Genomic DNA, 27,345 nt, shown 5'->3' with positions numbered 1-27,345 from the left:
CTGGTCCCAATAGATAGAACACATGAGCACGCGCGCACACACACACACACACGCACGCACGCACGCACGCACGCACGCACGCACGCACGCACGCACACACACACACACACACACACACACACACACACACACACACACACACACACACACACACACACACACACACACACAGGCATGCAGAAACACATGATGCAGAAAGAATATCATTCATGTACATACGTTTACACACCAGGAACGAAATATGCCCAGAAATACATTCTGGAATACAACGCCTGAAATACACATTCTTGACATTATCAGACGCATACAGGAAACATGCAAACCCTGCCAAAACAAATCACGTATACAGACAGATACTTGGAGGGACACTTTGCTCTGCTAAGATTCTGATGACTGACACAGAGAGAGAGAGAGAGAGAGAGAGAGAGAGAGAGACAGAGAGAGAGGGAGAGAGAGAGAAGGTAAGTATTTTCTTTTTAACTAAATAACAAAAATGGCGTGATAGTAGGAAAATATGTTTACAGAATGCTAATGGCCCAAAATTATTGGTTGTTGGCAGGGTCAGGTTTTATGAATGTGAACTGAAGGGCAGGGAGCATATTAATAGGCAATCAGAGTAATTATGTACGTTTCTGTTTGGTCTTGGCTTGTGCACTGGGGCAAATCGGTCAGACTGTTTGTGTTCTGGTCTAATAATAACACACAAGTCAATAGAGTGATAAATTAAGGGTTGTTTCTCTTTCTGGATCACAAAGAAAATACTTTAAATTACATTTAGTTTTTCAAATCTAGAATGAAATATATGTATTAGCCTGGTGCTTCCAATTCCTTGAGGTTGGAGGACTATACCAGTAGAAGTTGGCCTCGTTAAGCCAACGTTTTCATCAATGGGGATGGTTGCATAAATTATGTCTCACAACGCCTTGTCTTATCCTATTATGCCTCAACCTCAACATCTGACCAGGAACTTAAACGACCATTGACGTCAATTATTTTCAAGAGTATAGTCCACTTGCTGGTCTATGGTTAACACCATCTGCTGGTAATAACACACAACTCCTGGTGGCCTCAGAAATCGTGTGTTTTCCATATAGATACATATGGACTGCTCCGTTGGTGTACCCTATACAGTCTTATGCACTAGTACCCTCTATGGGAGCGCAATCATAACTTAAGGTGAATGATAGCCATGTGTATATGTGGGATTGCCATACAGACACACATTATTTTGTCTTTTTATACTACGAATCCTGATACCAAGCATTTCGTGTTTGTAATGCACACAGGGTTTGCTTAATAGCAAATGTGCTCATCATCGAGTCACTTTGTGTAATCGTCGACTAAATGACATCTTGTAATGAGTTATACCAGAAAACGGGGGAGCACAATCCATGAAAACGGGTCATTGAAATCGGTATCTGGTGCCGAGGACATAATAACTCCTTCTTTTGTTTACCTTTATCGTTGATACTTGACAGTTTGCCTCGGGTTATCGACACGTCTGACTGAAAGGTAACCACGAAGCAGAATAACGACGTATGTTTTCTCTCTAGCATGCTCTTTTTTCCCTCATTGTGCCTCTGTCCCTCTCGCCCATTCTTCTACCTCTCACAACCGTCGTAGTTGAATAATTGAAGTGGCTGGGGGAGGTGAGTGTGGGTTAGAATGAAAGCGGCCCTCTTCGATGACGCACTGTCTTTCCTGCGCAGTTGACCTCCATGACTGTCTGTCTTTTCCCTGCGTCCACTTTTCACTTTGTCCTTCGAAAAGACACCTTGTGTGCCGCTGCGGAAGTCATCTTCTCGGGTTTGTACGCGTAGGTCAATCATTTAGCAGGCGTACCGTGCCATTCATGATGGCCATTTTTGCAGTATTTCCAAACAAGAACCTGCATTGTATGAAAGAGTAGGGTAAGTGTTTGAATGGGTGCCTACAAACAATGATTATAATACTTGCTAGGCACCATGTTTATGACCACAATGCCACAGTGAGAAACATTTAGGGCCCTATCTTGCATCCGGCGCAATTGACTTAATCATGTGTCGTTGCTAGTTTGCAACTGGCGCAGAGCGTTCTTTTCCGTCCTGCGCCACGCGTCGGTAAATTAGGGAATGATCTTGCGTCCCAAGGGGCGGTTCGGCGAAAGGAGGAGGCGTGTTCTGGCGCAAACGTTTCCTGGTGCTATTTTGCAGTTTCAGAAACCACTTGCGCCACAAACCAGGAAATGCCTGGTTTAAAGTCAGTGGCGCGTTGTTTAGATGCTATTTTAAGGGCGCATGCATAATGTTGCTTGTGCACCTCGCGCATACACTTTGCTTCTCTCATCTACCTAGCCACACATTCTTGGTAAATTATTTGGGAAAGAACAGCTGTACAGCGGTAATAAGTTGTACTTTTAAAACAATGCATCTGAAAATACCGTACAGCAAACACATATTTTCTTGACACAGACATCGTGTACATGCCCATAACTTTTAGGATTGATGAGTATTTGATCGTGAGAAAACATTGTTTTACCGCGAGTGAGTGTTAAAAAGAATGAATGAATGCGGGCGCGCGTGTGTGTATGTGTAAGATAATTAATGAATGCGTGTGTGTGCGTCCATCTGTTTAAACACACGCAAACTAAACACGTAACGCATAATACAGTCCATGGCAATGTATATTAACGGGGGGACACATGCATATTAGGAACACAAGTCGATAACGATAATGCATACAATACTGATAAGAAACAATGTTTATAATGTATTGCGTATATCATTAAATAGAACCACAGATACCGCATATCATATGCGTGTTAAGTTTTCTTTGCCGAAATTTATTTGAGGACTCTGAAGTATTTCTGAAGTTGTGGAAGAAAACCTTATTCCATGTGTGAATTAGGCCATATTATTTGGCCATAAACTGAGCCATTTGAAGTTTGAAATTCATGTGCGTCTGTCTCATCGGAGACTGCAGACGCGCTGTCAAAATATCAACTCGTCAGATTCAAATGCGCTCATGGCTCTTAAAGGGGATGGGAGCTGGCAATCTCATTGGTTTATTGCACGTTACGCCCAAACCACACATACGGGTAATTAGGCTACTTCAGACCAACCCTTTTTAGATTTGCGCCGGGCTCAAGAGCCATTTTTGCCCCGGTAAACTAGCGACATCGCCATAGAACCGCCCATAAAGCTACTTGCGCTTGGCGCCTCTCACTTGCATTTCAGACCGTTAAAAAAGGGCCCTCACACTGTTTGTTGTGTGATTTTTTTTCCAAGGCCCTTTATTTCCAGCTATCACTATATGTTTTTTGAAATAAGTGGTACAGTAACAGCTGCAATTTTACTTACTGGAATTGTATTGGTAATTGTATTTTGGCCTCAGTGACTTCAGAAGCCGACCTCTTTTAGATATACAGTTCTGGTTTTGATGAGTGACTGAAATTGAATTTGTTGCATGAGCAGGCAGAAAACAACCAGCCTAGGACTGTCAGGCCATCGTTGGGGAGACTACACAAGTGCAAACACACACACACACACACACACACACACGCACACGCACGCACACACACACGCACACGCACACACACACACACTCATATACACAAACGCACACCCCCATGTTAACATACTGAAAAGCACACAACCTTTGTGTGTAAAGCAACAATGCACCATGAAAGCTGTCACAGTAACCCAATCAGTCTCTCTCTCTGTCTCTCTCACTCACTCACTCACTCACTCACTCACTCACTCACTCACCCAGACTCTCTTGTTTTCTACTGCTCTCTGTGAATATGTGAATATATATTTGTGTATGTGTATATATGCATGTTGCGGTGGTTGAATGTTTGTGTGTGTAGCGGTCGTAGAGTGTGTGTGGGTTGTGGTGAGTCTGTTGCACTCTCGTTGAGTAGGGAACTTGACGGCTGATGTTCTCATTCTTGCCTTAGGCAAGACAACATGAACATTTGTGTGTGTGTGTGTGTGTGTTTGTCTTTCTGTATCTAGGTCTGTGTGTGTGTGTGTGTGTGTGTGTGTGTGTGTGTGTGTGTGTGTGTGTGTGTGTGTGTGTTTGAGTCGTTGACATTTAGGTAGGCAGGAAGTGACCGGTATTGGACAGGAAGTACCACAACTGGTGGCCACATGCTTCTAGACAGACCAACATAACAGACTCCAGTACACATTCAAACCCCATACACACAAACACAAGCACACACTCAACATACAAACATACAAATAGGCAGTTATAGGGATCTAATAGGAAAACACACAGCACACTTGGTCGTTGTTTCACAGCTTCTCCTGTAATGCAAGCACGCTCGGAGGAAATACCAATTGCAGATGCAGCAAGAGGAATGCAGAAGGAGACAGCAGAGAGAATCACAAAGGCAGACTGACAGAAAGAGACTGGAGAAACGACTCAGGCTCAGTGTCTTCTGAGGCAAGACGATTCGTATCCGCACAAAGGTGAAATCCTTGAAGTTGAAATCAATTTTGTCCCATTTAAATGGCACACAATTGATTTCACACAACCCTTTCAAGGTTGGATTGCTTAACTCAGCCTAACAACGGATGTACGTTGAGTCAAATGTTAACAAATGGAATATGGTATCAACATTTGAAATAGACATAACATAGCATTCTTGTAATGTAATAGGTAATCGTTATAGATTTAATACGTTTTCACTGCTCTGCTGACGTTATTCCTTTAAGGGGTCCAGCACACTTTAGAACATTTTAAAACAAATTAACATTTACAAAACGTGTTACATATTTGAACATGTTTGTGTGTGAGTTATTCAAATGAGGCCAGAGGGCAGAGACCTTTCACAAAAATCTTTTCAATCAGAATCATGCTTTACTTGTACAATTATCCCATTTTTGCAGTTGTTGAACAACAACAACCCGAACATGGACATTGGGGACAATGGTAGTTTTCATGATTTCAAGTCATTTCATGTCGGAGGAATATGAATCATAACTTAAATACTCAATAATTCTTAAAATAATGGTAATCTCTCTGATTATCAATTCATAAATTAGAGTGATACCTGTCTCAACGACAATGGTTTTTCTTTGTTTAAGCATAGAACAGAAAAGTGTAATTTTTTGTCGAACTGAAATGTATTCCTTTTCTTCACTCATTTTTCCTGTTTTTTTGTCCAATAAATATGTAGAATCATTGAATCTAAAATTCTCAAGGGTGAATGCTCTTCATTTTTTTGTCATCGTTAAGTATTGGACGCTCATTTTCTGGATTTTAAACCAAGCGCAACTCCAATTGCAATATAAATACATTTCAAATTTACATTTAAAGTGAATGAAAAGGGAAATCTGTATTTCGGACCAGAATATTGAAGGTATACCGTATGCTTTAAGCAACAAGATGGTCTGATGTATAAATTACATTTCAAATTCAATCAATTGAAGGTACTTTCAACAATATCATTGATGTTTATTTGAGTTGTATCTATATTGACTCTTCTTAAACACAAGCACAATAAACAACATAATAATGAGAAACAATATTTTAATAATTTTATAAATGATGATAATAGACACGATTAAGTACTTGCAAAGTTATTTAAGTTTAATTTCCATTGTAGGCAGTTTCTAGATGGCAGAAAAGTCAACATGGTCAATCAACATTTACTCATGTTCTGTGAATATTGTCTAAAATATTTCTAATCACATATGAATTAACTCACCATCTTTTCAACAAGCTAATATGTTTAGCCAACCTAAAATATGAATGATTTGATAGAGAGACATAATATGGCAATGAGTTTACAAGCTGCCTATGATTTGTGCCTTTACACAAGGGATTTTCCTTTCCATTTCCTTTCAAGTCCAGAGAGTATAAAATGTGTGTGCTATGGTAGAGATTTTGATAATTATTTTTGATGCAAATTCAAAACTGTTCCATAGTTATGTTGGTTTTCCCAGTGGTCTGGCAGGCCCATGAAACAACCATGAATTACAAGCAACTTTGAATTTAAACTTTTACTGCAACATAATGATTATCATAGAAAAACTTACCCACAGCCTAACAGAACTACTGCTAGATATGTTGTGTATACACATGTTCTTTACGCTGGGAAATCACCAAAGAGCCTTTTCAAAACAAATTTTGACATTGCAATGAAAATTGCTGGGCCAGGAACAAACATTTACAGGAGAACAACAATCGCTCATGTAGAAAAAATTTGATCTCCGGGATGTGAGCCAATCACATCTGTTGTAGACCCCCAGTACTGATTAACAGAAGACAGCAGTGAACAAGTGCTTGATGTGGCTTCTGTGTTTGTGTTGAGTGAGCGGTCCAAAGCCACTCCGCACGCGATTCATCTCAACCAATCCAAAGCGTGGTCGGCAGAAGCAGGGCTGCTCTCAGGTTGGTGTTTTTCTCTGGATCTATGAACAACTCGGATCTCCGCTTTCCTCCATGGTTAGCGATTAATAGTGTTGTTATCATTGGAGGTGTTCCCCTCTGAAAGCTTGGGTATAAATGCTGGCCCACGCACATACCCACACACACACACACACACACACACACACACACACACACACACACACACACACACACACACACAGGTAGACAGAAACAAAACAAACATTGAATTGCATTCAAATGGATATAGCTAAAAAAAATCATCATCAACTTTCTCTCTGTGTGCGACGGTGAATGTGACTGTGCTTGTGGCTGTGTGTGTGTGTGTGTGTGTGTGTGTGTGTGTGTGTGTTGGTTTGCATGTGTACCTATGTGCTCTGAGCTACAAAAATACTCTAAAGGGTCTGTTTATTTCCCCTAAAGATAAAACATATTGATCCACGAAACATGATACACTCCTGGAGTTGTACACACACACACACACACACACATACACACACACACACACACACACACACACACACACACACACACACACATGCATGCGCACAATCACACAAGCTTTTTTTTCCCTGTGAAATGTCTATTTCCTCCATTGGCGCCCACATAAACAGACTCATGCACTGGGATGAGCACTTTATTGCTGAGATATTGGGAGGTTTACAAGGGCTTACATTGTTTTCATGGTTTACACCCACACATAAAGACACAGGCTCCAGGCACACACAAATACAAACACACACACACACACACACACACACACACACACACACACACACACACACACACACACACACACACACACACACACACACACACACACACACACTCACACACACACACACATACACACAAACATTTACTTGTTTCAGAAGAAAGAAATACCACAGAACTGTCCTATCATGTACTAAATATCATTCTGGTCAAATTTGAACATAATATATTGTGTCAGAGTGTGTGTGTGTGTGTTGGGGGGGGGGGTCTGTGTGTATGAGTATGTGTATGTGTATGTTTGTACAGATTACCAATGTACAAGTTACATACAAACACAAATGCAGAACATTGTGTAGGTGCCTCTCATAATCCTGCAATGAATATTTGAACACATTTTCCATTTTTATCCTTATTCCGTATTTTATGTTTCCTCTTATATTTGATGTTTATATAGAATACATAAAACGACACTCACAGGTGTGAAACATGAAAATACACACAAACATGTATATAGACTTTGGAGTCATAGGGATGTGGGACATTAAGTACATCACCTGAATACAAACAAATACACGCAACCTGAACCAATGCATTCATGCATATATACATTCATGTATACATACAGAACAAAAATACATACATACTTTTACATGCATACTTACTTACATACACACAAACATAAATGGATCTAGGGACAGCAGATGTAAATTAGCCTAAGGCTTACTCTGGTGCGATGCATCAAATGGTTACATTTATCTTTTATGTTTATTACATAAACCTTGTTTACATAATTCTTAGTCAATTGAAACGTTTTTTTTATATATTCTCCTTGACTTGAGATGTTCGGATTCCTCTCTAATTGAAAGGTGTTAAGGTTGTTTGCATTTGCATTGCATCTGTAGCCAAGAAGTCTGATACTGAGGCCATACCAATCTACTGACTTCTTTGCTGTGTAGATTCCATCAACTGTCTGGCAGCCTTGCTTGCAGCCTTCCAGACATGCCCACTTCAGCCATAGTGTATTGCAAATTAACTTGGTCTCTCCTGTCATGGCTGACTCTAGCCATGGCCAATCCTAAAGTCTCCACGATGCTCACTCCTGCTCACCTTTGTTTCCTTTGTTGTTACGGCCCACGATGTGAAGGTTTATAAGAATCAGGTACACCCATTTTCTCATTGATTAAACGCTTGGTAAATCCTTGCCTGTATCTTCCCATGATCATGCTCTAAAATTCAATCAAATATTTTGCTTTCAAGAAGTCTCCTAAAAAATAAGTTATTCTTCATCCAATCCATCCGGCCATCCATCCATCCACATATCCACAGATGCTTACAAATATACATACTTACATACATACACAAACACATACATACAAACAAACGTACTGTACTTACATTCATACATACTTACCTAGACATTGAGCACGAAGCAAGCACAATGGCAGGAAGACAAGAGGCTGAATGGATGCAGGCACACTATACTACGTGAACTGACAGCGACACACACACACATAGACGCACACAGACAAACATAGACACACACAGACACACACCCCCACGCAGCGCATCCATCCATTTCTATAGTGAGTTGACAGATGTAAATGTGGATAGAGGACAGCAAGACTAAATGAAGATGCATTATTCCCGGTTTGAGGGTGTGTGTGTGTGTGTGTGTGTGTGTGTGTGTGTGTGTGTGTGTGTGTGTGTGTGTGTGTGTGTGTTGTGTGTTGGGACATGGTGCTGGAAGGTCAGTGATGATTAATGTCACATTTAAACATTGGGGCAATGAAATACATTACAGAATACTCTATTGTATGCTTTTATTTTCTTCATGTCTGTGTGTAAGGGTGTGTGGGATTCATACATAATCAAAACGCTCACACTTGTGCCGGAGACATGCACGTACACGAGCAAACTCATCTGTCAACCTCTGGCTCTGCAGAGACACAGGATGAAGGCTGTGTGTTGCTCTCTGTCTTTGCTTTTTCCGATGGGAGTGGCTGATGGTATTTTCTCAGTTGTTTCGTGTTTTTGGTCCCCTCTGGCATACTGTAGCCTAAGGGCAAGGTCACCGTTACTATGGCAACTCCATACCAGGTCAGGGTTGTCATAGTGATAGTGACTGGAAGGAGGAAAAAGGAGTGATGGGTGTGTTGGCAGTGCCCATTGGTGAGGGAGGAAGTGCAGAAGGAGGCTTGGTCATGGGTTGGATTCCTAAGGTTGACATTCTTGTAATATAGGTATTCCTTAAAAGCATTGCACAAAATGCATTTCTTTTTTGTCTCTTTATTTGGTCTTTATATTTCAGATAGATGGCATAACATTTGGCGAATCAGGGTATTAGTTCCTCGTTCCTGATGCAACATCTGTCGAGCCAAGTATAGCACAAAGTGTTCTAACTGAAATCCAACAAACCAGCAAGGCTATGGCTGTCATCCCTCTAGAGGTGAAAGAAACGTAGACCAACATGCTTTGACACCAGCCGACTGTGATTAGGATCATTCAAAACACTAGCTCATGGTTGCTGTAAAGTGGTGGAGGAATTCTGATCTGATTCTATGTGTGGAGGGGGGAGGGACAGGTTTGGTGTCGGACACTAGACGGGGCAAAAAGATTCAAGACCATTGTTTCCAATGAAGGTGCTGACATCGTTGCGGACGCGGCACTATAACTTTGCGCACCGCTCCAAATCTCGGAATCGCCACCCATCATCTTTTCCAATTACAAGACCCCCAAAATGGACGCTTCCTTGTGTGTTGTGTCCTATCTGTCACGCTCCGCTCCGCTGCGCCTCTCATCTGGCACACGGACCCGATTTATTACGGTCGGGTCCTCTAAAGCAAGAAGCGTGTGACGCCTACCTACAGTGCGGACTGCAGCCGGTGCTCAGTCGATAACCTTTGGCGACAAAAGCTGCACTCTCATTTCTGTGCCTTGGGTAAGATATGTAGTGTAAAAACATAGACGCTAACCCGATGTGACATAATTCAGTTATGTCGTGTTTGGTGTAAACAGTGATTTACTGATGTGGTCGGTAAATATGTCACAACAAGCTTTTTTTCTTTTTCACTCAACATTAAGCATCACTAGAGTGTTTCTTCATTGACTAAATGGGGGTCGACAGCCAGCAAGATGAATTGAGCATCCTAAGTATAAATGTGAAATTTATTGGGTCATGTCCATGAATGTATATTTTGACATCCTTTGAATTAAACACTGATTATTCAATCGACCAAGTAAATTGCTTAAACATATCTTGACCTTTTTAAGATATCATTGGAATTATGTATTGTTGTGGTTGTGGTGTCCCTCCTATGTGTTTGTATGGTGAAACCGGGTTCTCGGCTTTCTAGCGTGCGCTTCGATTGCACCAGTTGTTTGGCACTAGCCAGTTGCCATAAAAAAAAATAGGGAGCTTTAAAAACCAACACCATTCAAAGCACACCTGTATTGAATGTGCAAACACAACAAAACCTTTTTTCAAGGTCAGAAAGTAGTTTGCAGTTTGTTGTGTGTTTTGTAGATTGGCTGCTGCTTTCTGCCTGTCCAGGTCCCTGCTCAGCTCCTTCCAGAATCCTGTAGCCTGAAGCTAAGCCACTGCAACCACCAGCCAGGTCAGGAAAAGGCCCGGTAATGACGGCCAGGCAGAATAAAGGATGGACAGAAGATGGTAGCAGACAGCGATCAGGGTACACTAGCAGCAGTGCAGGCAGAGAAGTGAAGGGAGAAGGAAGCATAGGTGCATGAATTAAATTGTAACCACCTAAACATCAACCTTGTGAGCTTTAAAGCTTTATTCCGCAAATTGCGACTATTACTTCTTTCAATGTGGTTGGAAACTTAAAGGTTTCAGAGCTTATCCGCCTTTTGTGTCTGAAGGTTAAGATTTATGTCCTTCATACACTGACTTCATACGGTAAAGAATGGACAAGGACAAAAATGTTTCTCCTTTGCTTCAACCATCTCTATTTCTATATGAAGTTGAATTGCACTTGTGGCTCAGCAAAGGTGAATCTCTCTATAGCTAAATACTACTACTACTACTACTACTTCACTACAACAACTATGTTGTAGTGAAGTAGTGAACTATGCAACTTAGAATAAAGGAAAGAAATGCTTTTAGCTTAAATACTTGGTTCATATACACGCAGATGAACAGTTTCCCGGGAAATGATAAGCAGCGTTCAATAAAGTGTTGAAAGATAAGTCAGGCCACATGGCCACCTTCTTCCCTCCTCTTCCCAAGCCTGAGTGATCAGTGTGGCTGAAGGTGCCTGCAACCAGCTACCACTCTCAACAGATCTGGGCAGTGCCAGGACAAGGGCTTCATCTCAAGAGATATACCTTAATACCTATCGATTGCAAGGGGTTCCAAACAAAGACCTGCTTGACTGCCCCGGGACCCATTTCCCAAGTTAAGTCGAAACCACCCAGTGGGTGGTCCCACGCCATCCATCCCCATATGGCACACTGAGACCCCCAGCAGAGAAACAGAGAGGCAGTGAGAGACCTCCGGGGTCTGCCCTGCCCTCAGTGAGCATGGCAGGGGGTTGGCCCCACATACAGGCCCTCACCTCTGGGCGTAGAAGACGGCGTGGCGCTGAGCTCCAGCACGTCTGTACGGTAGAGACCTCGGTTCCCAGCGTCCCGAGGCTACAGGCCCCCCCCCCTGTTTAGGAGCCAGACACAGGCGTGCCAGATTGACCTTGTGCCGGCGGGGCCATTAGCTCACCGCGGACTTGGCGAACCGTGGGGGGGCGGAGGCCAGCAGGGGGGGGGCACTCCAGGCAGTTTGAGGCCCGTCTCCTGAACTCTGCCGGGGAGGGGTTGGATGGGCACCACCAAGGGGAAGGCGTACAGCTGCGCCAACCACACTCATTAACACAAGGTTAACATCCCGGATCTGATGTTCATCAGGGACTTACATTTGCAAATGGAGTATGTTAAGGAAATTAACTGCACGTTTTTCACCTGCTGTAAATCTGTGTACAGCATACGCTCGCGAGGTTTTTCTCAACCCGGCTTTTTACAATCCATCTCTCTTATGAGACAAGCTGAAATAAATAATGAAATAAATAAATGAATAAGCAGTGACTAATTGTTTAATTAAATTACTCTTTTCTTGCTGGAAAGCAGTGGGGTTGGAGATTAATTATCCCCATGAAAGCACTGCCGAGGTTTTAACACATGTCACCACTTTGGATTATTTCCAACAGCAATTGCAATTTAGGTTTTAAAGTAGACCAAATGCATTTAGTATTGAACATAGCATTGGCTTCCCTTTTCTTTTTTTTCATGTAGCTTTTTTACTTCTTCTTCTAGTGATGGCCATGTGAGTTTTGCACGCTCCAGTCACTGTTGCTGAATAACATTCAGTAAACTTTATGGCACTGGGCATCTCAGCGTGGCCATGTTCTAGTTCCACCCAATATTCCTGACAGTCCTGCAGTGGAGCAGGTGGGATTGAGGACATGTGGTGTTTAACAGACTGTATCTGCTACACACTGATTACTCTGTTTAGCAGGTGATTGATGAGAAGCACTGCTGGAAATGTCACTCTGCTTCGCTAATACATTTGCACCGAGGAAACATAGCAGGACGCTGTTAATACGTTTTAATACATTTACATCAAGGGACCACAAGTGACCAATTTCGGAAAATTCCCACTTTATGGATCTTTTGAATTATTCCAGCCACACCTCGCTGCTTTTTATGCCAGACCCGAAAGCAATCTAAGCGTAAAGTCTAGCTCTGTGATATATTCATTGTTCAATGGGGAAGAAAGTATAATTCCAGTAATACCATGTTCTGGTTTATTGTATGGTGTAATTTCCAAGCTATGCGTCATCTGGTTATTTCCCTTCACTGGTGATGCATGTGAATAATTCTGCAGCAGTCCATAGCTCGAATATACCCGAAAGGAGAAGCAAGGACCAGAATGCTATGGCCATGCTCTGATAGGTCAATTATTACGGCTGCTAACAAATGTAGAAGTTTCCAAGTTAAATGCATTTATTTGACATTAACCATATGAATGTAGACCTGGGATTGAACAGCCGACGGCTGCCATCGCTGGTGTTACAGAGAACAGTCTTTGCTGCACACACATCGAATACAGGCCAGGGCATCGTGATAGCTCATAGTTGAAAGCCTATCTCTCGTCGCCCTGTGTTATCTTGTTATCCATCTCTGTGCAGGACCTTTGTCCTATTTCTCATCCACTTCACTCTCTGCCTTTTTGTTCCTCAGGACACTGAACTTGAACCAAACGACTCTGCTATATCTACTCAAGTGGGTAAAGATAGATGGATCCATCTATCTGTGGATGCTGATGTATTACCTACGTCATTTGGTGGACACTCTCTCTCAAAGCTTCTGTCAGCACCACAAGTGCACGCGTGCATAGCAGGGTGGCACCCAGCGAGTGATAACGCAAACAGGAAATGTCTGAACATCAATGTAAAATAGGAGAAACACAGTGACCACTTGGATAAACAGCAGCCCATCGATCAATGTGGTCAGCGGTGGGACTGAGTCTGTGCCTGGAGGCTCGGAGTCCCCCAGGACGGAGGGGGGGGGGGGGGGGTCATCTGCACATTGTGATGGTGACGTCGGAGCTGTGTGTGTTGCCACCCAGGGGTAGAGGAGTAGGCTGCAGGAGGAGCCTGAGCTGCTCCTGAGCTTAGGGTCAGAGGAGGTGAGGTCAACGGTTCTCTCCACCTGGGGTCTGCCCGTCAGAATCCATGCTTTGTTCCTTCCAGTTAAAACTACCACACACTGCTCTGCAGTATCCAGGCCTATAGATTGCAGCAGGCCAATGTACATTCTTTGTTGTGCATACGCCACATGAATGAGGTGCTTATGACACAAACTGAGGCGTTCTATTAAACATTAACACCGGCAGCATGCAGAAGCATGGCTAATCGCAGTGGCTTTGTTATCGCCTAATGGCAATGGCTTAATTTGTTTTTTAAGTCAAGTTCTGTTTTACCGAATTTGCAAATAAAGCAAGCTGCCAAAAAAGCATGTTAGGGATAATTTCAGCAGGCTATGCAGTCTCTGATCATGAATGGTAATCTTTTGTTAAAACAAATCCATGTGAGTTGTAAATCCACTTATGAGTTTAGGCAGATATTTCCAAAAGGAGACAATCAACCTCCTTGGATATTCAGAAAGATGTTGTTTCCCTGAAACCAAAACCACAACATTCGAACCAAACGAAGCAATTACAAATGAGCTAATACAGTCTGCAAAACTTGAATCCCAACTATGACAATAACCATAAAAATAAAGATCATCGCCAGTGTTAATGCAGTGCTGGTGGAATGTCTCCTTCCATCTCCAGACATCTAGGAATCACAAACAGTTGGTAAGAGGGGGGGTAGCGCTGGTGCTGGGTCGCAGCTTGCCGCGTGCCCCATTAGACGTGGTTGGTTGGAGCTATTATGGACTATGTGCCACAGCTGCAGATACATTTATGCTATGAGAGCCCTATGTTAAGGACTCCATTTTGGTCCCCGGAATTGGGCTGCATTCCAACAGCAGCGAGGTACATCCAAAAGGAAGAAATATACACAGGATTGGTCTGTAGCTTTGTGCTAATAGATATACGCAGAGGGGACTCAAGAGATGCGCTAACAGCCTAGCCTAGGGCCGGCACAAAAGCTCTTACATTTGGATTATGTCAATCAATAACTTTCTTCACAGCCGTCTTTGTTCAGCAACATTTGTTTGGACACCATAACTCCATAACAATATTTTTTCATCGTGCATAGAGAGAAAAGTTACATCCATTGTTAATGACCTACACGTTCATTCTGTTCCTCATTTTTCAAGGGGCGCTTTGTATGGTTTGACTGTTCTTTCAACGTTAAATGAGAAGAATTCACCCATTGACATATGAACTCAAGATTGACAAATAGGTAACTGATTTACCCGGACAGATTTTCTCGTAAACATTTTTTACTGTGCTCTGGGAGACCTCACTAAAATGGAAGTTAAAATGATGAATGTATAGCAAATTCTATTTGGTTTCACCTGCTCAATAGCTACAGGCATCATTTCATGGCATCTTGACACTTTAAATTAAATTTGTCACTCAATAACCTCCCTGGTTTTGTTGAGGAATTGACCCAACTTAAATAGTTTGCGGGACAACATATATACCCAAAATGGTCCATTTGGTCGGACAGATTTGGTTGACTTCTCTTAAGCAGCCTCCTTTATGAGATTGAACTTTTCACACATTTCTCTAATATAGGGCATGTTGCTAGACCACAGTCTCACCCCCTTGATGTTGGTTGCGAGTTCTAACAGAGGTTCAGTCAGACCATGTTGACCTCCAGGGAAAAAAAAGGTGCGCTGTGTGTGAATTGTAGACAGAGAGAAAAACACACAACACTACAATGCTTTATTATTGTATTCCAATTGTATCCCGTCCTTTCCTTTCTATTGTCTGTTTTGTCTATATTTCTTCTTTCCATTCAACTCACCTCAGGTCAACCTTCCATCATTTCCCATTTTCAGTTTTTTACTCTAGTAGAAAGGTGCCAAAAGATTCAGTCCCCTTTCCTAGCTGCTCTTCCTGTGTGGTGGCAAATAGACATAATTTTGCCAACCACGTAGGTTTGGCATATTGGTTTCAATAACAACCCACGGCCATGGACCAAGAGCTATGGCGGGTCAGGAGGGACAAACCCTACAAAAGTGAAACAAATCATTCAGATAGATACTCATCCTAAAGTCACAGTAGACACGTTTCCATTTAAAAGGTGATGCAAATCTTTAGAAAGTTCGCAAAAAAGAAATTCGAATTAGGTGCGTTTCCATCAAGTGGTTGGAGCGAAAAACTACACACATTCCAGTGCTTGTCATATCCTTTTGATAACATCCTCTCTTAGGTCCTGATATATAGTGGAACTGCATTGTTTTCCATCTAAAATAGCTGTAATGTTCTTTCCTTCGATGAGAGCAAGGAAAAGTTTTACCTCTTCAGCAGTCCACATGTATCTATTATTCACGTTGGCCATATGTTCCATGGACGTATTTAAAGGATACATTGTACATATTTATAATTCGAAATTCTTCGCAGCCTTTATACCACAGATACTCTAAGTTTAATGCATTTTCCACAATGTACCAGCTCTCGTTTTGAAGGCTGAACAGACAATTTGACTGGAATTACTTAGTAGGTGTCCATATATCAGGGAATAATGGACACGGTATAATTAAAGGATATGCAAACATATATTTATATATATATATATATATATATATATATATATATATTTTGTGGCGAGCAGCACGGGAAGGACGAGACGGGAGCCCAGGTTGAACCAATTATGCAGTTCCGTGCCCCATACACCGCACGACTACGAACTGCCTTTATTAACGACGAACATAACAGAAACACGGGACACCTGAGAAGTTGCCATGGACGGCATGCGAGATGCCAGTGGCACGCTGCAAAGAGATGTTGTACAGAAACATGGCTGCCTAGGTCTTCAGGAGCTGGCCACAGACCTCACTACACAGGTCCAAACGTTGCCGATGAAAGGATGACTTAGATTTCAAGTTGATTAGAAATCACTCCCAATAATAACAAGAACAACCAACAAAGACCCCGTTAACCCCACTTAACCTAACAACAGAATAAATTAACAAAACCCCTTTTGTCAACTGACAACCCCAATTCCCAGAATCCCCCGCGGCTCCGGAACATATATATATATATATATATATATATATATATATATATATATATTGACGCTACAAGTTGATGCCGGCAGGGTTGCTATGGCCGGTCGTTATGCGGGAATCGGAAGGACGTTGTCAGTCCTGTATGTTCAATGTTCGCTACGTCACAGCTGTTTTGAAAAGTGTGTTTCCATCTCCCATTTTGCGCATTTACTCTTTTTCGCATTTCTCAAAAACCATCTCAAGCGAGCGAATAAACTTTTTTGCGAATTAGATTTTTATGCGAATTTTGGTGTTTCCATCACCGTTTACTGATTCGATACTTCAAAATTTGCATAAGATCAGGGGGATGGAAAAGCAGCTACTGACATAGATAGAGATGATGATGAAGAGAAACAGAGGGAGTGGGCCCATGGGAATGGCACTTGAATGTACTACTTTACCCACCACAGCAGACTTAGTCATTACATCAATAATCTGGTCATTTCTGATTAAAACAAAAATGTACAAGAAAACAGTTGGCAATTAGCTACATTTTTTCTCTATCCTTACTGAAACGTGTTTGAATTGAAGTCAATGCAAACATTGTATTAATGTATTCCAAGAATCACCTTTTGAAACCAGTTGCACACAATAATTGTAATCGTTCGTAAGCGTTTCTATTTCAGGTTATTTACACTTGATTATGTCCAAACTTTTAGTAGGCCCATGTGCATACGGCAGTTTATGTTTGGGATTGGTTGTTTTTCTAAAACTATCATTGCGGTTGAGTTAGTCTCATTGGTACCAGCACATTATAATGAGCTGGGATGTTTTCGTGTCAACACACTCCATCATTGGATGAAGACAACCAATGGCAAACACTGAATCTACGGTTGATATGTAGCCTAAATAAGAGCAGAGCAGTCGCATGCAACGGCTTTTGCTTCCCCACTATACCAATTTGAACCGGGATGAATTGCATGATAGGAACCATGTGATTCCAAACCATTAAAAACATTATCATGAACGATATGCAAATGTGGTCAGGAGTCTCACGCCCCCCAACAGTGGGGTCACAGACTGCCCCCCCTCTCCTAACCCTAACCCACACCCACCCCCACAGCTTCTACACGCAGTCATGAACCCTGGGGAACCCCTCGGCTCTCTGATAACATCCCCCCGGAGAGATACGGGCGGTGGATATGTAAATACAAAGTCAGAGAGAGGGTACAAAACATGGCTGCGGCGTGAATAAATGAACCTTCCCCCGTGTCAGCATGTATTAGATTCAGCGCGTCCTTACACTTGTGCATCACGGTGAGTGCCGGTGGAAATGAGCAGTCAACGTGCGGTGCTCAGAAGAGGATTTGCTTTCTACAGCTGATAGATTATAACACACTGACAGTTTGTTATGCCCAAAAATAAGGAGGGGGCGTGTGTTTCTTTTTGTGTGTGATTTTCGTGTTTATTTTTTTTTTTTTACAGTTTCTACTGTGCGATGCCTTAAATGCGTGGACGTACGATTTCATCAACTGCAAAACCGTTTACAAGCATATCTATTATCCTCGGGGGTACTGTTTGAAGTATCTTTCCAGGGATATAATGAATACGGTGCCGACGTTCCCCAGTGTGGACGCCGGCAGATGGAGAGAGTTATAAGAGGCTGTAGGAGTTGGTGTATAAAACTAGTCACAGGAAAGGTCAGAGTGCTGTCCCGTCGCAATGTTTAGACACGGCTATTTGTCTTGACGCCGACTTAATCCTTTGTTGAGAGAAATTGCACTTAGTGAGATAGTCCATCAAAGAACTTGACACCTTTACTCTCTCTTGGCTGCGGCCGGGTTTCTGGTACATGCATTCCTGATGAGATTGGAGAGACCACTCGCCACTTGCTCGTGGGCTATTCAATGCTGCACCTTGTGCTGTGAAATTGCCCGGACAAAAGCTTATTTTTCACTGTAATTTACTTGAGTCTTCTCTGAAATATATATAGAACACCGTGCAATGTTGTGTGGATTTAGCCACAGAGTCTGCAATCCATCCTTTTGCATCTTTAAAGTGTGTATATATATATATATTCTGATGATATATTCGCAAATTCTCATTGTGGAGAAAAAAGTAGACAGGTCAACATGATTTCCACAATTGCCGTGTTTGCATGCAGTTCTAATCGATTCAAATTGATCACTCAGTGCAACCAGTATTGATGGCTACGCTTTCCACTGTTACTTTGTCCGGTAGCTTGTTTTAAACGGTGAGTTTAATAAAAACCACGGACGGGGTTTACACACACCTCCCGTCCCATTACGATGGTGTGAACGAGGACAGGCTAACGCCTCTCGTTAGTGGGGGCTGTTGGCGCCCAGAGGGGCCTCTTCTCACTCAGGTGTAAATAATGGTACATCGCTGTTACACACAAGCCCCTTCTTCCACTTCTCAATCCCCTCCTCTTCTTTGGCACTGATGAACAATGCAGTGGGTTTTTAACGAACGGGGAACTTTGACCTCTGTGACTTGGAAACCTTTTCCTTCTTCACCATGGCAACTTTTATCACTTCCCTACCCTTGCGCAAGGAGGTTCAGCGCTTCATGAGTGAGTCGGCAGCCGTTCAGTGTCGCCTGATTGAAGCCGTGTAAAGACCTGCATAAATAAACTCAGCAGATCTTGTTCCTCGCTCATCTTTATTTGCTCACCTTGCCATTCCCTCTTACCTTTGAAACCTCCTTTGCCTTCCGGTCTGTGTGAGAAACGGTGCGTTCGCAGCTCTGCAAAACCGTAGAGGCGGTGTGAGCGCACGGGGAGACACACGCTTCGCCTCGAGTGGGAGGAACATGGTCTCAAATGCACAAATTCATAGAACCATATAATGAGTCAATTACAGTGAATTATACATGTTCAGGGCCCGCTGCAATTACCACACCTCTCCCTTCCTTACCGGCTGCATCTCATCAGAATTAGTCTCTCTCCTTTTACTCTTCCTCTTCTTACTCGTACTCCCAATATCGTTTACTTCTTTCTGTTTTTGTCTCATGTTTCTCTCTGCCATAGTCTCTCTCTCTTGCTCTCTCTTTCTTCATAATTCTTTCTGACCTAGTTCTCAGGGTCTCCTGGAAAGGCCTTCTGTAATTACTGCATCAGCATTTAATTGGAATGGTATACAAAAAACATGCAGATTGACTGAAGGGCCTTTTAGACACACACACACACACACACACACACACACACACACACACACACACACACACACACACACACACACACACACACACACACACAGGCACACAATCAAACACACACACACACACACACACACACACACACACACACACACACGCACACACGTTCTCGGGACATGCTTAAGCTTAGTAAACAAGTTGTTTTCCATATTTATTTGACAGAACCTATATGTTTTGGGATTAACTTTATGACAGATTAAGTAGCTGCCTTGTTGGATCATCGCAGGATTCGGTGAATGCGTTGATCGTGGATAACTGAATTGCTGCAGGGTAAAGAAAAAAAAGGTTTCACCTGGTGGTGACCTGTTTGGCCGACCACGGCGTGGCCTCTGCGCAGCGTGGCGTCCGTTCTGTGTTCTGACGGGGTTTGTCGTCTTGTGTTCTCTTCTCTGTTGCAGTGCTGCCCAGCCATACGTGCGGCACCCCGGGGATCATCCCTAACGGGGTGATCCACGGCGCCCGCTACAACATGGGGGACAAGATCCGCTACAGCTGTGAGTCGGGCTTTGTGCTGGAGGGCCACAGCGTCCTGACCTGCATCGTGTCCCATGGGAGCGGCGCCCAGTGGGACTTCCCCTCGCCCTTCTGCAGAGGTACGCACGGCACGGCACTGATGTCAAGATGGGCTGCTGCTCTGTCTGTCGGCTCATGGCTCCGTCAGTCAGACAGGGTGATGGTCGGCCAGTCTGTCTGTCTGGCTGTCTGGCTGTCTGTCGGTCAGACAGGACGCTGATCCGTCTGTCACTCAGTACGGATGCTGGTCTGCCTTTCTGTCAGTCAGACAGGATGCTGGTCTGTCTGTCAGTTAGACCGGATGTTGTCTGGAAGTAAGGCAGTGGGTACACTTCACTGTGTGGATTTATGTTGTTCTTTAAACATTAAATTGAAAATCGTTTCAAACTCATTTGAAATGTTAGTGTACAGGTACTGTAGAAGTGAAGCTATGGACTGACTTTGAAAAATGACAATGTGCATGGTCGCTTAAATGTGTTGATTACGTTTGTCATTCATTATGTTTTGCTTGCTTGTTATTTTTGATTTCCGTTGTAAGGAGCAAAAACATCACAATCTTGTGCAGACAGAATACACGGATCATAATGCAACATTAGGATGTTCTTTTTGCTGTGTCCTGTTTTTTTTTTCTTCCTCTCTCTCTTTGTCTTTTTCCTGTATCCCCCCTGTCTCTTAATCTCTCTCTCTCTCCCTCTCTCCCCCTCTCTCTCTCTCGCGCGCTTTCTCCCCTCTCTCTCTCTCTCTCTCTCTCTCTCCCCGTCCTCAGCCGAAGGGGCGTGCGGTGGGACGTTACGGGGAACAGCGGGCTCCATCGGCAGCCCAAATTACCCGGAGGAATACGAAAACAACTTGGACTGCATGTGGTCCATCCTGGCCGAGCCAGGGGACACCATTGCGCTGGTGTTCAGCGACTTCCTGCTAGAGGACAGATACGACTTCCTGGAAATCAGCGGCACAGAGGCACCAAGTATCTGGTAAGTTGGCATAAACTGTTATTAAATGCAATAAACAGACACACACAAACACACACCTACACCTACACACATCACACACACACACACACACACACACACACACACACACACACACACACACACACACACACACACACACACACACACACACACCCAAGCACATCCTTCATGCGGTTATCTATGACTATAAATTCCTGTTATTTTCGTTGTTATGGAAATAACAACACAGAACACAATTGGAAAACACGTTGCGGACCTGGAAAATTTGGCCTGCAAAATATGTTTTGTAGCTCAGAGGAATAACTATATTCACTCTCTTTGTTCACCAGCCTATTGTTGTCTTTGCTGCCAGTTTTCTCTAAATTCCGGGTTTCCAAGAAGAAGGACATTGAGTATTCAAAGTGGACACAAGGGTATTAAAGGATTTTGATATGGGTAGACAGATACAAGGAGCTCGTGGATTTACTACAGAGGTTCCCTGTTGATATTGCAAATGTGTTTGTATCCAGTAGGTGAGGCAGAAAACTGTTGTTTATTTATTTATACGTGTTTTTTAAATTTTTTTACTCCCATTAAAGAAGAACATGCCATGGCTGCATTGCCACCGCACCATTTCCAGGCGGTGCATTCACAACTCTGTCTGAGTTAATTGTTGATTTGTTCAGGGGTGTCAACCCTCCTACGGGCTAAGGATCTCACCCTGGGAACCACAGCCAGGGATTAGCCCTGACAAAGAAAGTGTTACCAGCGACTTTGAAGAGTGGCACTGGTTTAAAAGGGTGCACAAGTTTATGTGATTAAAATCTCAGACTGTCTGAAAAGATATCTCGAACGGAACAGGGAAAGATTACCTACTTCTACCTGTAGAGGCTTGGTAATTGTTACTTTATGGCCTTAATCGAAACACTGTCAATCAGTGTGTGTGTTTGTTTGTTTGTGTGTGGGTGTTTGTGTTTGTTTGTGTTTGTATGTGTGTGTGTGTGTGTGTGTGTGTGTGTGTGTGTGTGTGTGCGTGCGTGCGTGCGTGCGTGCGTGTGTGTGTGCTAGTGTGCTTTTCTGCAAACATTTCTACGTTGCTGCGATATGTATGAGAGAGAGTAGGAGAACCAACCAACCTCCCTCCGTATCAAGCAGCTAAATAACACAATGTTGTTGGAAACAAAGCTGCTTCAGGAGCAGCATGGAGCATCAAACGCTCAGAAATGTTTAATTACATTCACATGTGTTGGAGCCTGGAAGGGCTCAAAGTACACAAATGATTAACGATGTCCTATCCAAGATGGGCCAATGTCTTGTTATATTCTACATTTAAATATTTCTAAACAAAACTGGCATATGTTACATCTACATTGCATCTGTCTTACAGCTATGGATAATGACTTTCGTTCATTTTATTATTTGGTTTAAAATATATGACAGAAGACCTGGCACATCAACTCATTTTCTATAGAAAAGCTGACTTGGTGGAGGTGGCACTGAATGCATAGATCAAGAGATGAATAATGGGAGATAGAGATAAAGGGACAGTCCTAGTTGGAACCCAATGGAGAGTAATAGCATGTTTAGTCCTGACACCCAGCACAGCAAAACCCATCAACCATGACGTTCTCAGGGTGGGCTGCGAGTGTGTTGTGTGTGTGTGTGGTGTGTATGTGCGATGCACACGTGCACTTGCATTCATTTTTGTGAATGCGTGTGTGACAGCTCTTAAGTGGCCCTCCGACAGCTTGAGCGGCCCATCATTCCTCTGCATTCTGACAGATTATGCACACACACACACACACACACACACACACACACACACACACACACACACACACACACACACACACACACACAGACACACACATGCACACGCACACAGAAGAACACAGGCACACACATATACACACACACACACACGCACACACACACACAGACACACACACACTCAAAAACACACAAACATGCACACACGTACACATTCACTGCCATGCACATACAACAGACCAACATATACCTAGACAGACACACGTACTCGTTCTCTCTTTCTCTCTCTCTCTCTCTCTCTCTCTCTCTCTCTGTCTCTCACATGCACACACACACACACACACACACACACACACACACACACACACACACACACACACACACACACACACACACACAAGTTAACTTGCACCAGAATAAGAGTCAAGGACCATTGTCAAGACACCATCTGCAATGCAGGGGGAGACAGGGAATTTGCTCCAGCCTTTAAGCCAAGCTGAATGAAGCTGCTCACCACATATCATAGAACTCACTAGGCCTTGGCAGCCGCAGGCTTCCCATGTTCATCTCCGGTGATACAACACACTCTCTTTATCGTGCTGTTTATTATTCCCCTCGGCAGGTCATACATTCCACACTCAGAGCACCATAAGGTGAGATGGGTGCTAGGGAGGGTGCATCGACTGGGCAAAATGTTGCATTTAGGATTCCAAAGGTTATGATGGAAGCAAGAATAATTCAAAAGGGACGACGGAATTACATTTGAGTGTAATGAAGTTTAATGGTATACAGTAGTATTCACGTCATTATCTGGGGTGTAGTGCTAATTGTGTCGGCTAAGAGACGTTGACTATGTGCTTTCTTCTGTCGGGTTTGGATGAACAAATTGACACGTTTACATGGTCCGGGGAGTTGGTCGTTGTAGGAATGAGTGACAGATGACAGGAGCCGTCTGAAGGATGCTTCCTGTCTACTGAGAGCCTTTTCTGATTGGCTGTCGTGAAAGCAATTTCCTGTTTCATGTCGCTGTCGGCATTCTGCCAGGATGAATGTCAGATTATCGCTAACGCACACGCACACACACACACACGGACGCACACACACATACGAACTCAAGCACACGCACACACATGTGTCCACAAAGACCCATAAGAGGACCACTTGTTTTATCCTGATATTGGTCCTATAACTTTGTTTCCTCAACTTTTTTTACCAGTAGAAGAATTGTATGCTCCAGTTCGTTATTGCTTGCTTCATACTACAATTAATGAAAAAAGAAAAAACTGTTTATTGTTCAAATATATTGTTCAAATATAACTGTTGGTACCGGAGGTTTGCGTAAACCATGTAATATTCCAATGTTGAGGAGAAGCAGGCAGAGTCATTTATGGGTTTCGTTTATTTGCACCGTCAAATGTGATTCTTTGACCCCCAAACAAAGTGATTTCCCTTACCTTAGGCCACTCTTAGGATACTAATCCCTCTGATGAGAAAACATGTTTAATATGTATCTGTATGCTATCTTCCTCACGCTGGACTCCAGCCTCCTAACTCCTCCTCCTCTTCCTCTAGCCATCCATCCCTTCTTCCCTGTGGATCCCAGCCTCCCAAATCCTCTTCCTCTTCCCATTCATCCCTTCTTCCTCCTTGAGTCCACTAATCTATCTTTCGTCTCCTTCTCTTCCCCCTCGGTCCTCCCTCTTTCCTTCCCTCACAGCCCTCCCTCTAGTTATCCTTCCTGCGTCCTCCCTCCAGTCCCTCTGTCCACGCCTTCCGTGTTACACCTGCCTCGGCCCATCCCATGCTTCTCTCACTCTGCTTCCTCCCTCACTCCCCCCCCTCCTCCCCTTTCCTCTTGCCATCGTCTGCCTCTGACACTGCCTTGACTCTATCTATCTGTGTGTCTGTCTTTCTCTCTCACTCTTTGTCTCTCTCTGACTCTCACCTCTTTGTCTGTCTCTTTGTCTCTCTCTCTCTCTCTCTCTCTCTCTCTCTCTCTGTCTCTCTCTGTCTCTGTCTCTCTCTCTCTCTCTCTCTGTCTCTCTCTCTCTCTCTCTCTCTCTCTCTCTCTCTCTCTCTCTCTCTCTCTTTGTCTGCCTGTCTGTCTGAATATTGCATTCTAACAACGTATTTAAGTATTCCCTCAGTTCCATATGCAGTTTCCTTGCCTGTGTACTTTCCAAAATGTTTGTGTAAATGTCCCACTTGACAATCTCAGAAAGTACATTACTGTGGGCCCTGAGACATGGCAGATGCACACTCTGAGCTAGTCTGGGTACACTGCAGGGCTGGGGCCCGGTTATACAGGGAAATCAAATACAATCCATTATTTATAAGGTCTCACAAGCAAGGTTAAACATTTTCCTCCTTATCATTTATGTATCTGTATGGGTCTGTGTACTTCACCTATTTACCGCCGATTTTACCTGTTGTTCCATCAGCGTTTATGTTCTCATGCAGCCCAAAGTTTTATAAAAGTAGGGTAGGGTGGTTTGGTCGCGGCTCTTTTAGCTAGCATGGTTGAAAGGTGCTCGGGTTGAACCATCAATGTCTGCTGTCATTGTGTAGATAGCCTTGAGGAAGACTGGCTCTCTGATGTCATGAAGCTAAAGAAAAGGTTTATAAAAAATGAAATTTGTATCGGAAAATGGCGCTGGCTAAACGATAGATGCCTTGAGTTTTCTGTGATTTTATTAAGAGTTAACTTGAGTCCAGTTGATAAACTGAATTTTATTACGTTTATGTTGCTAACATTATATGGTCAATAACACTTTCCTAGATGTTTTATTCGTTCCACGTTTCAAGCGCATCGCTATTCTTCACCTCCTGGATTGTTATCAGCAAACAGAAAAATGTAACAAATGCTGAAAATTAATAACACTTGAAACATTTTAACTTGAAAAGACAAAAGGTGAATTTGCCTGCTTATTTTTTCATCACCAAACCATTTAAAGAAGAAAAATGAAAACAAACGCTGAAAATGTATAACAATTGAAACATTTGAACTGGAAAAGAATCATAGACATAAGGTGAATTTGCTTGCTTATTTTAGTCGTAAGTAACATTGTGGTGCAAGAATCTTTGTGGTACTGATACATTGTGAAGAGTAGTTCAAACTATTGTGTCGGTGACAAAATGCCAACCACAGATTTTGATTCAAATATCCCCACACTATGATTCAAATATTCAGCTGGTTATATTTGCTTTCAAACAGTGGCTCACTTCGCATTTTGCGAGACTAACTTATTTTGTGAACATACACACAGGCTGCAATAAAATGTAACAAATATAATACAGTGGTATAATATAGGATTGTTTATCAGGTACCCGGCATCACTATACTTGTGTACAAGGGTGAACCCCAATGGAATTGATAGAAATGATACAGCTGGTCAGTATACTGCATCCATTATCCCAACTGAAAGAAAAACATCTGTAACCTTCAGCACTTTTTCTTCTATCAAACAGCTATGTATGCTTAAAAAACCCCAATTCAATTAATTATAAGTCAAGTATTATTGAATGCAATACAAAAACCTTGGAGAGAGAGGGTTCAGTCCCGAAGAGAAACTTCTGATTGTCGGTGGCTGCCCTCATCCGATAGCACTCAGTTTGGCTCATTCATATCTCTATCTCCTCCATGCTAACCTGATCCCATCCCATTGTCTGCAGATCCTTCTCGCTGTCCCCATGTTGACACTCTCTCTCCTCTTCTCACTCTCTCTCACTGTGCTCTATAGTCTCTTCACCTCCCCTCAGTCCCCAACTGTGTGCTCAGCCTCCATCGCACTGAATATATTTACATGAACATACCGCGCGCGTGCGTGTGCGTGTGCGTGTGTGTGTGTGTGTGTGTGTGCGTGTGTGGATGGATGGCTGGGTGGGTGTGGGTGCATGTGTCGCTCATGCTGTCAAATGCCCGCTTAAGAGCTGTCAGATATGCATGCACACACATTAATGAACGCACACACACACACACACACACACACACACACACACACACACACACACACACACACACACACACACACACACACACACACACACACAAACAAAATATTTATTTGTGTTGAAGTGCACTGAAGTGAGGTGTAAAAGCACT

General features: G+C 43.0%; 1 protein-coding gene across 1 annotated transcript in view; it reads left to right on the top strand.

Moving 5' to 3' along the window:
• The window catches only part of LOC307075809 (CUB and sushi domain-containing protein 1-like), a gene marked incomplete at its 3' end in the record, with an annotated part of 179,985 nt that overhangs the window by 26,516 nt on the left and 126,124 nt on the right, over window positions 1–27,345 (top strand). The window contains 2 exon segments of the mRNA XM_079736502.1: window positions 20,406–20,600; window positions 21,287–21,494. Coding sequence (XP_079592628.1) covers window positions 20,406–20,600; window positions 21,287–21,494 — 403 coding nt within the window.

This window comes from Pollachius pollachius (assembly GCF_949987615.1).
Source record: "Pollachius pollachius genome assembly, chromosome: 5".
Taxonomy (NCBI): domain Eukaryota; kingdom Metazoa; phylum Chordata; class Actinopteri; order Gadiformes; family Gadidae; genus Pollachius; species Pollachius pollachius.
The sequence above is the reverse complement of the archived record's forward strand: the minus strand, read 5'-3'. Positions and strand labels throughout refer to the sequence as shown.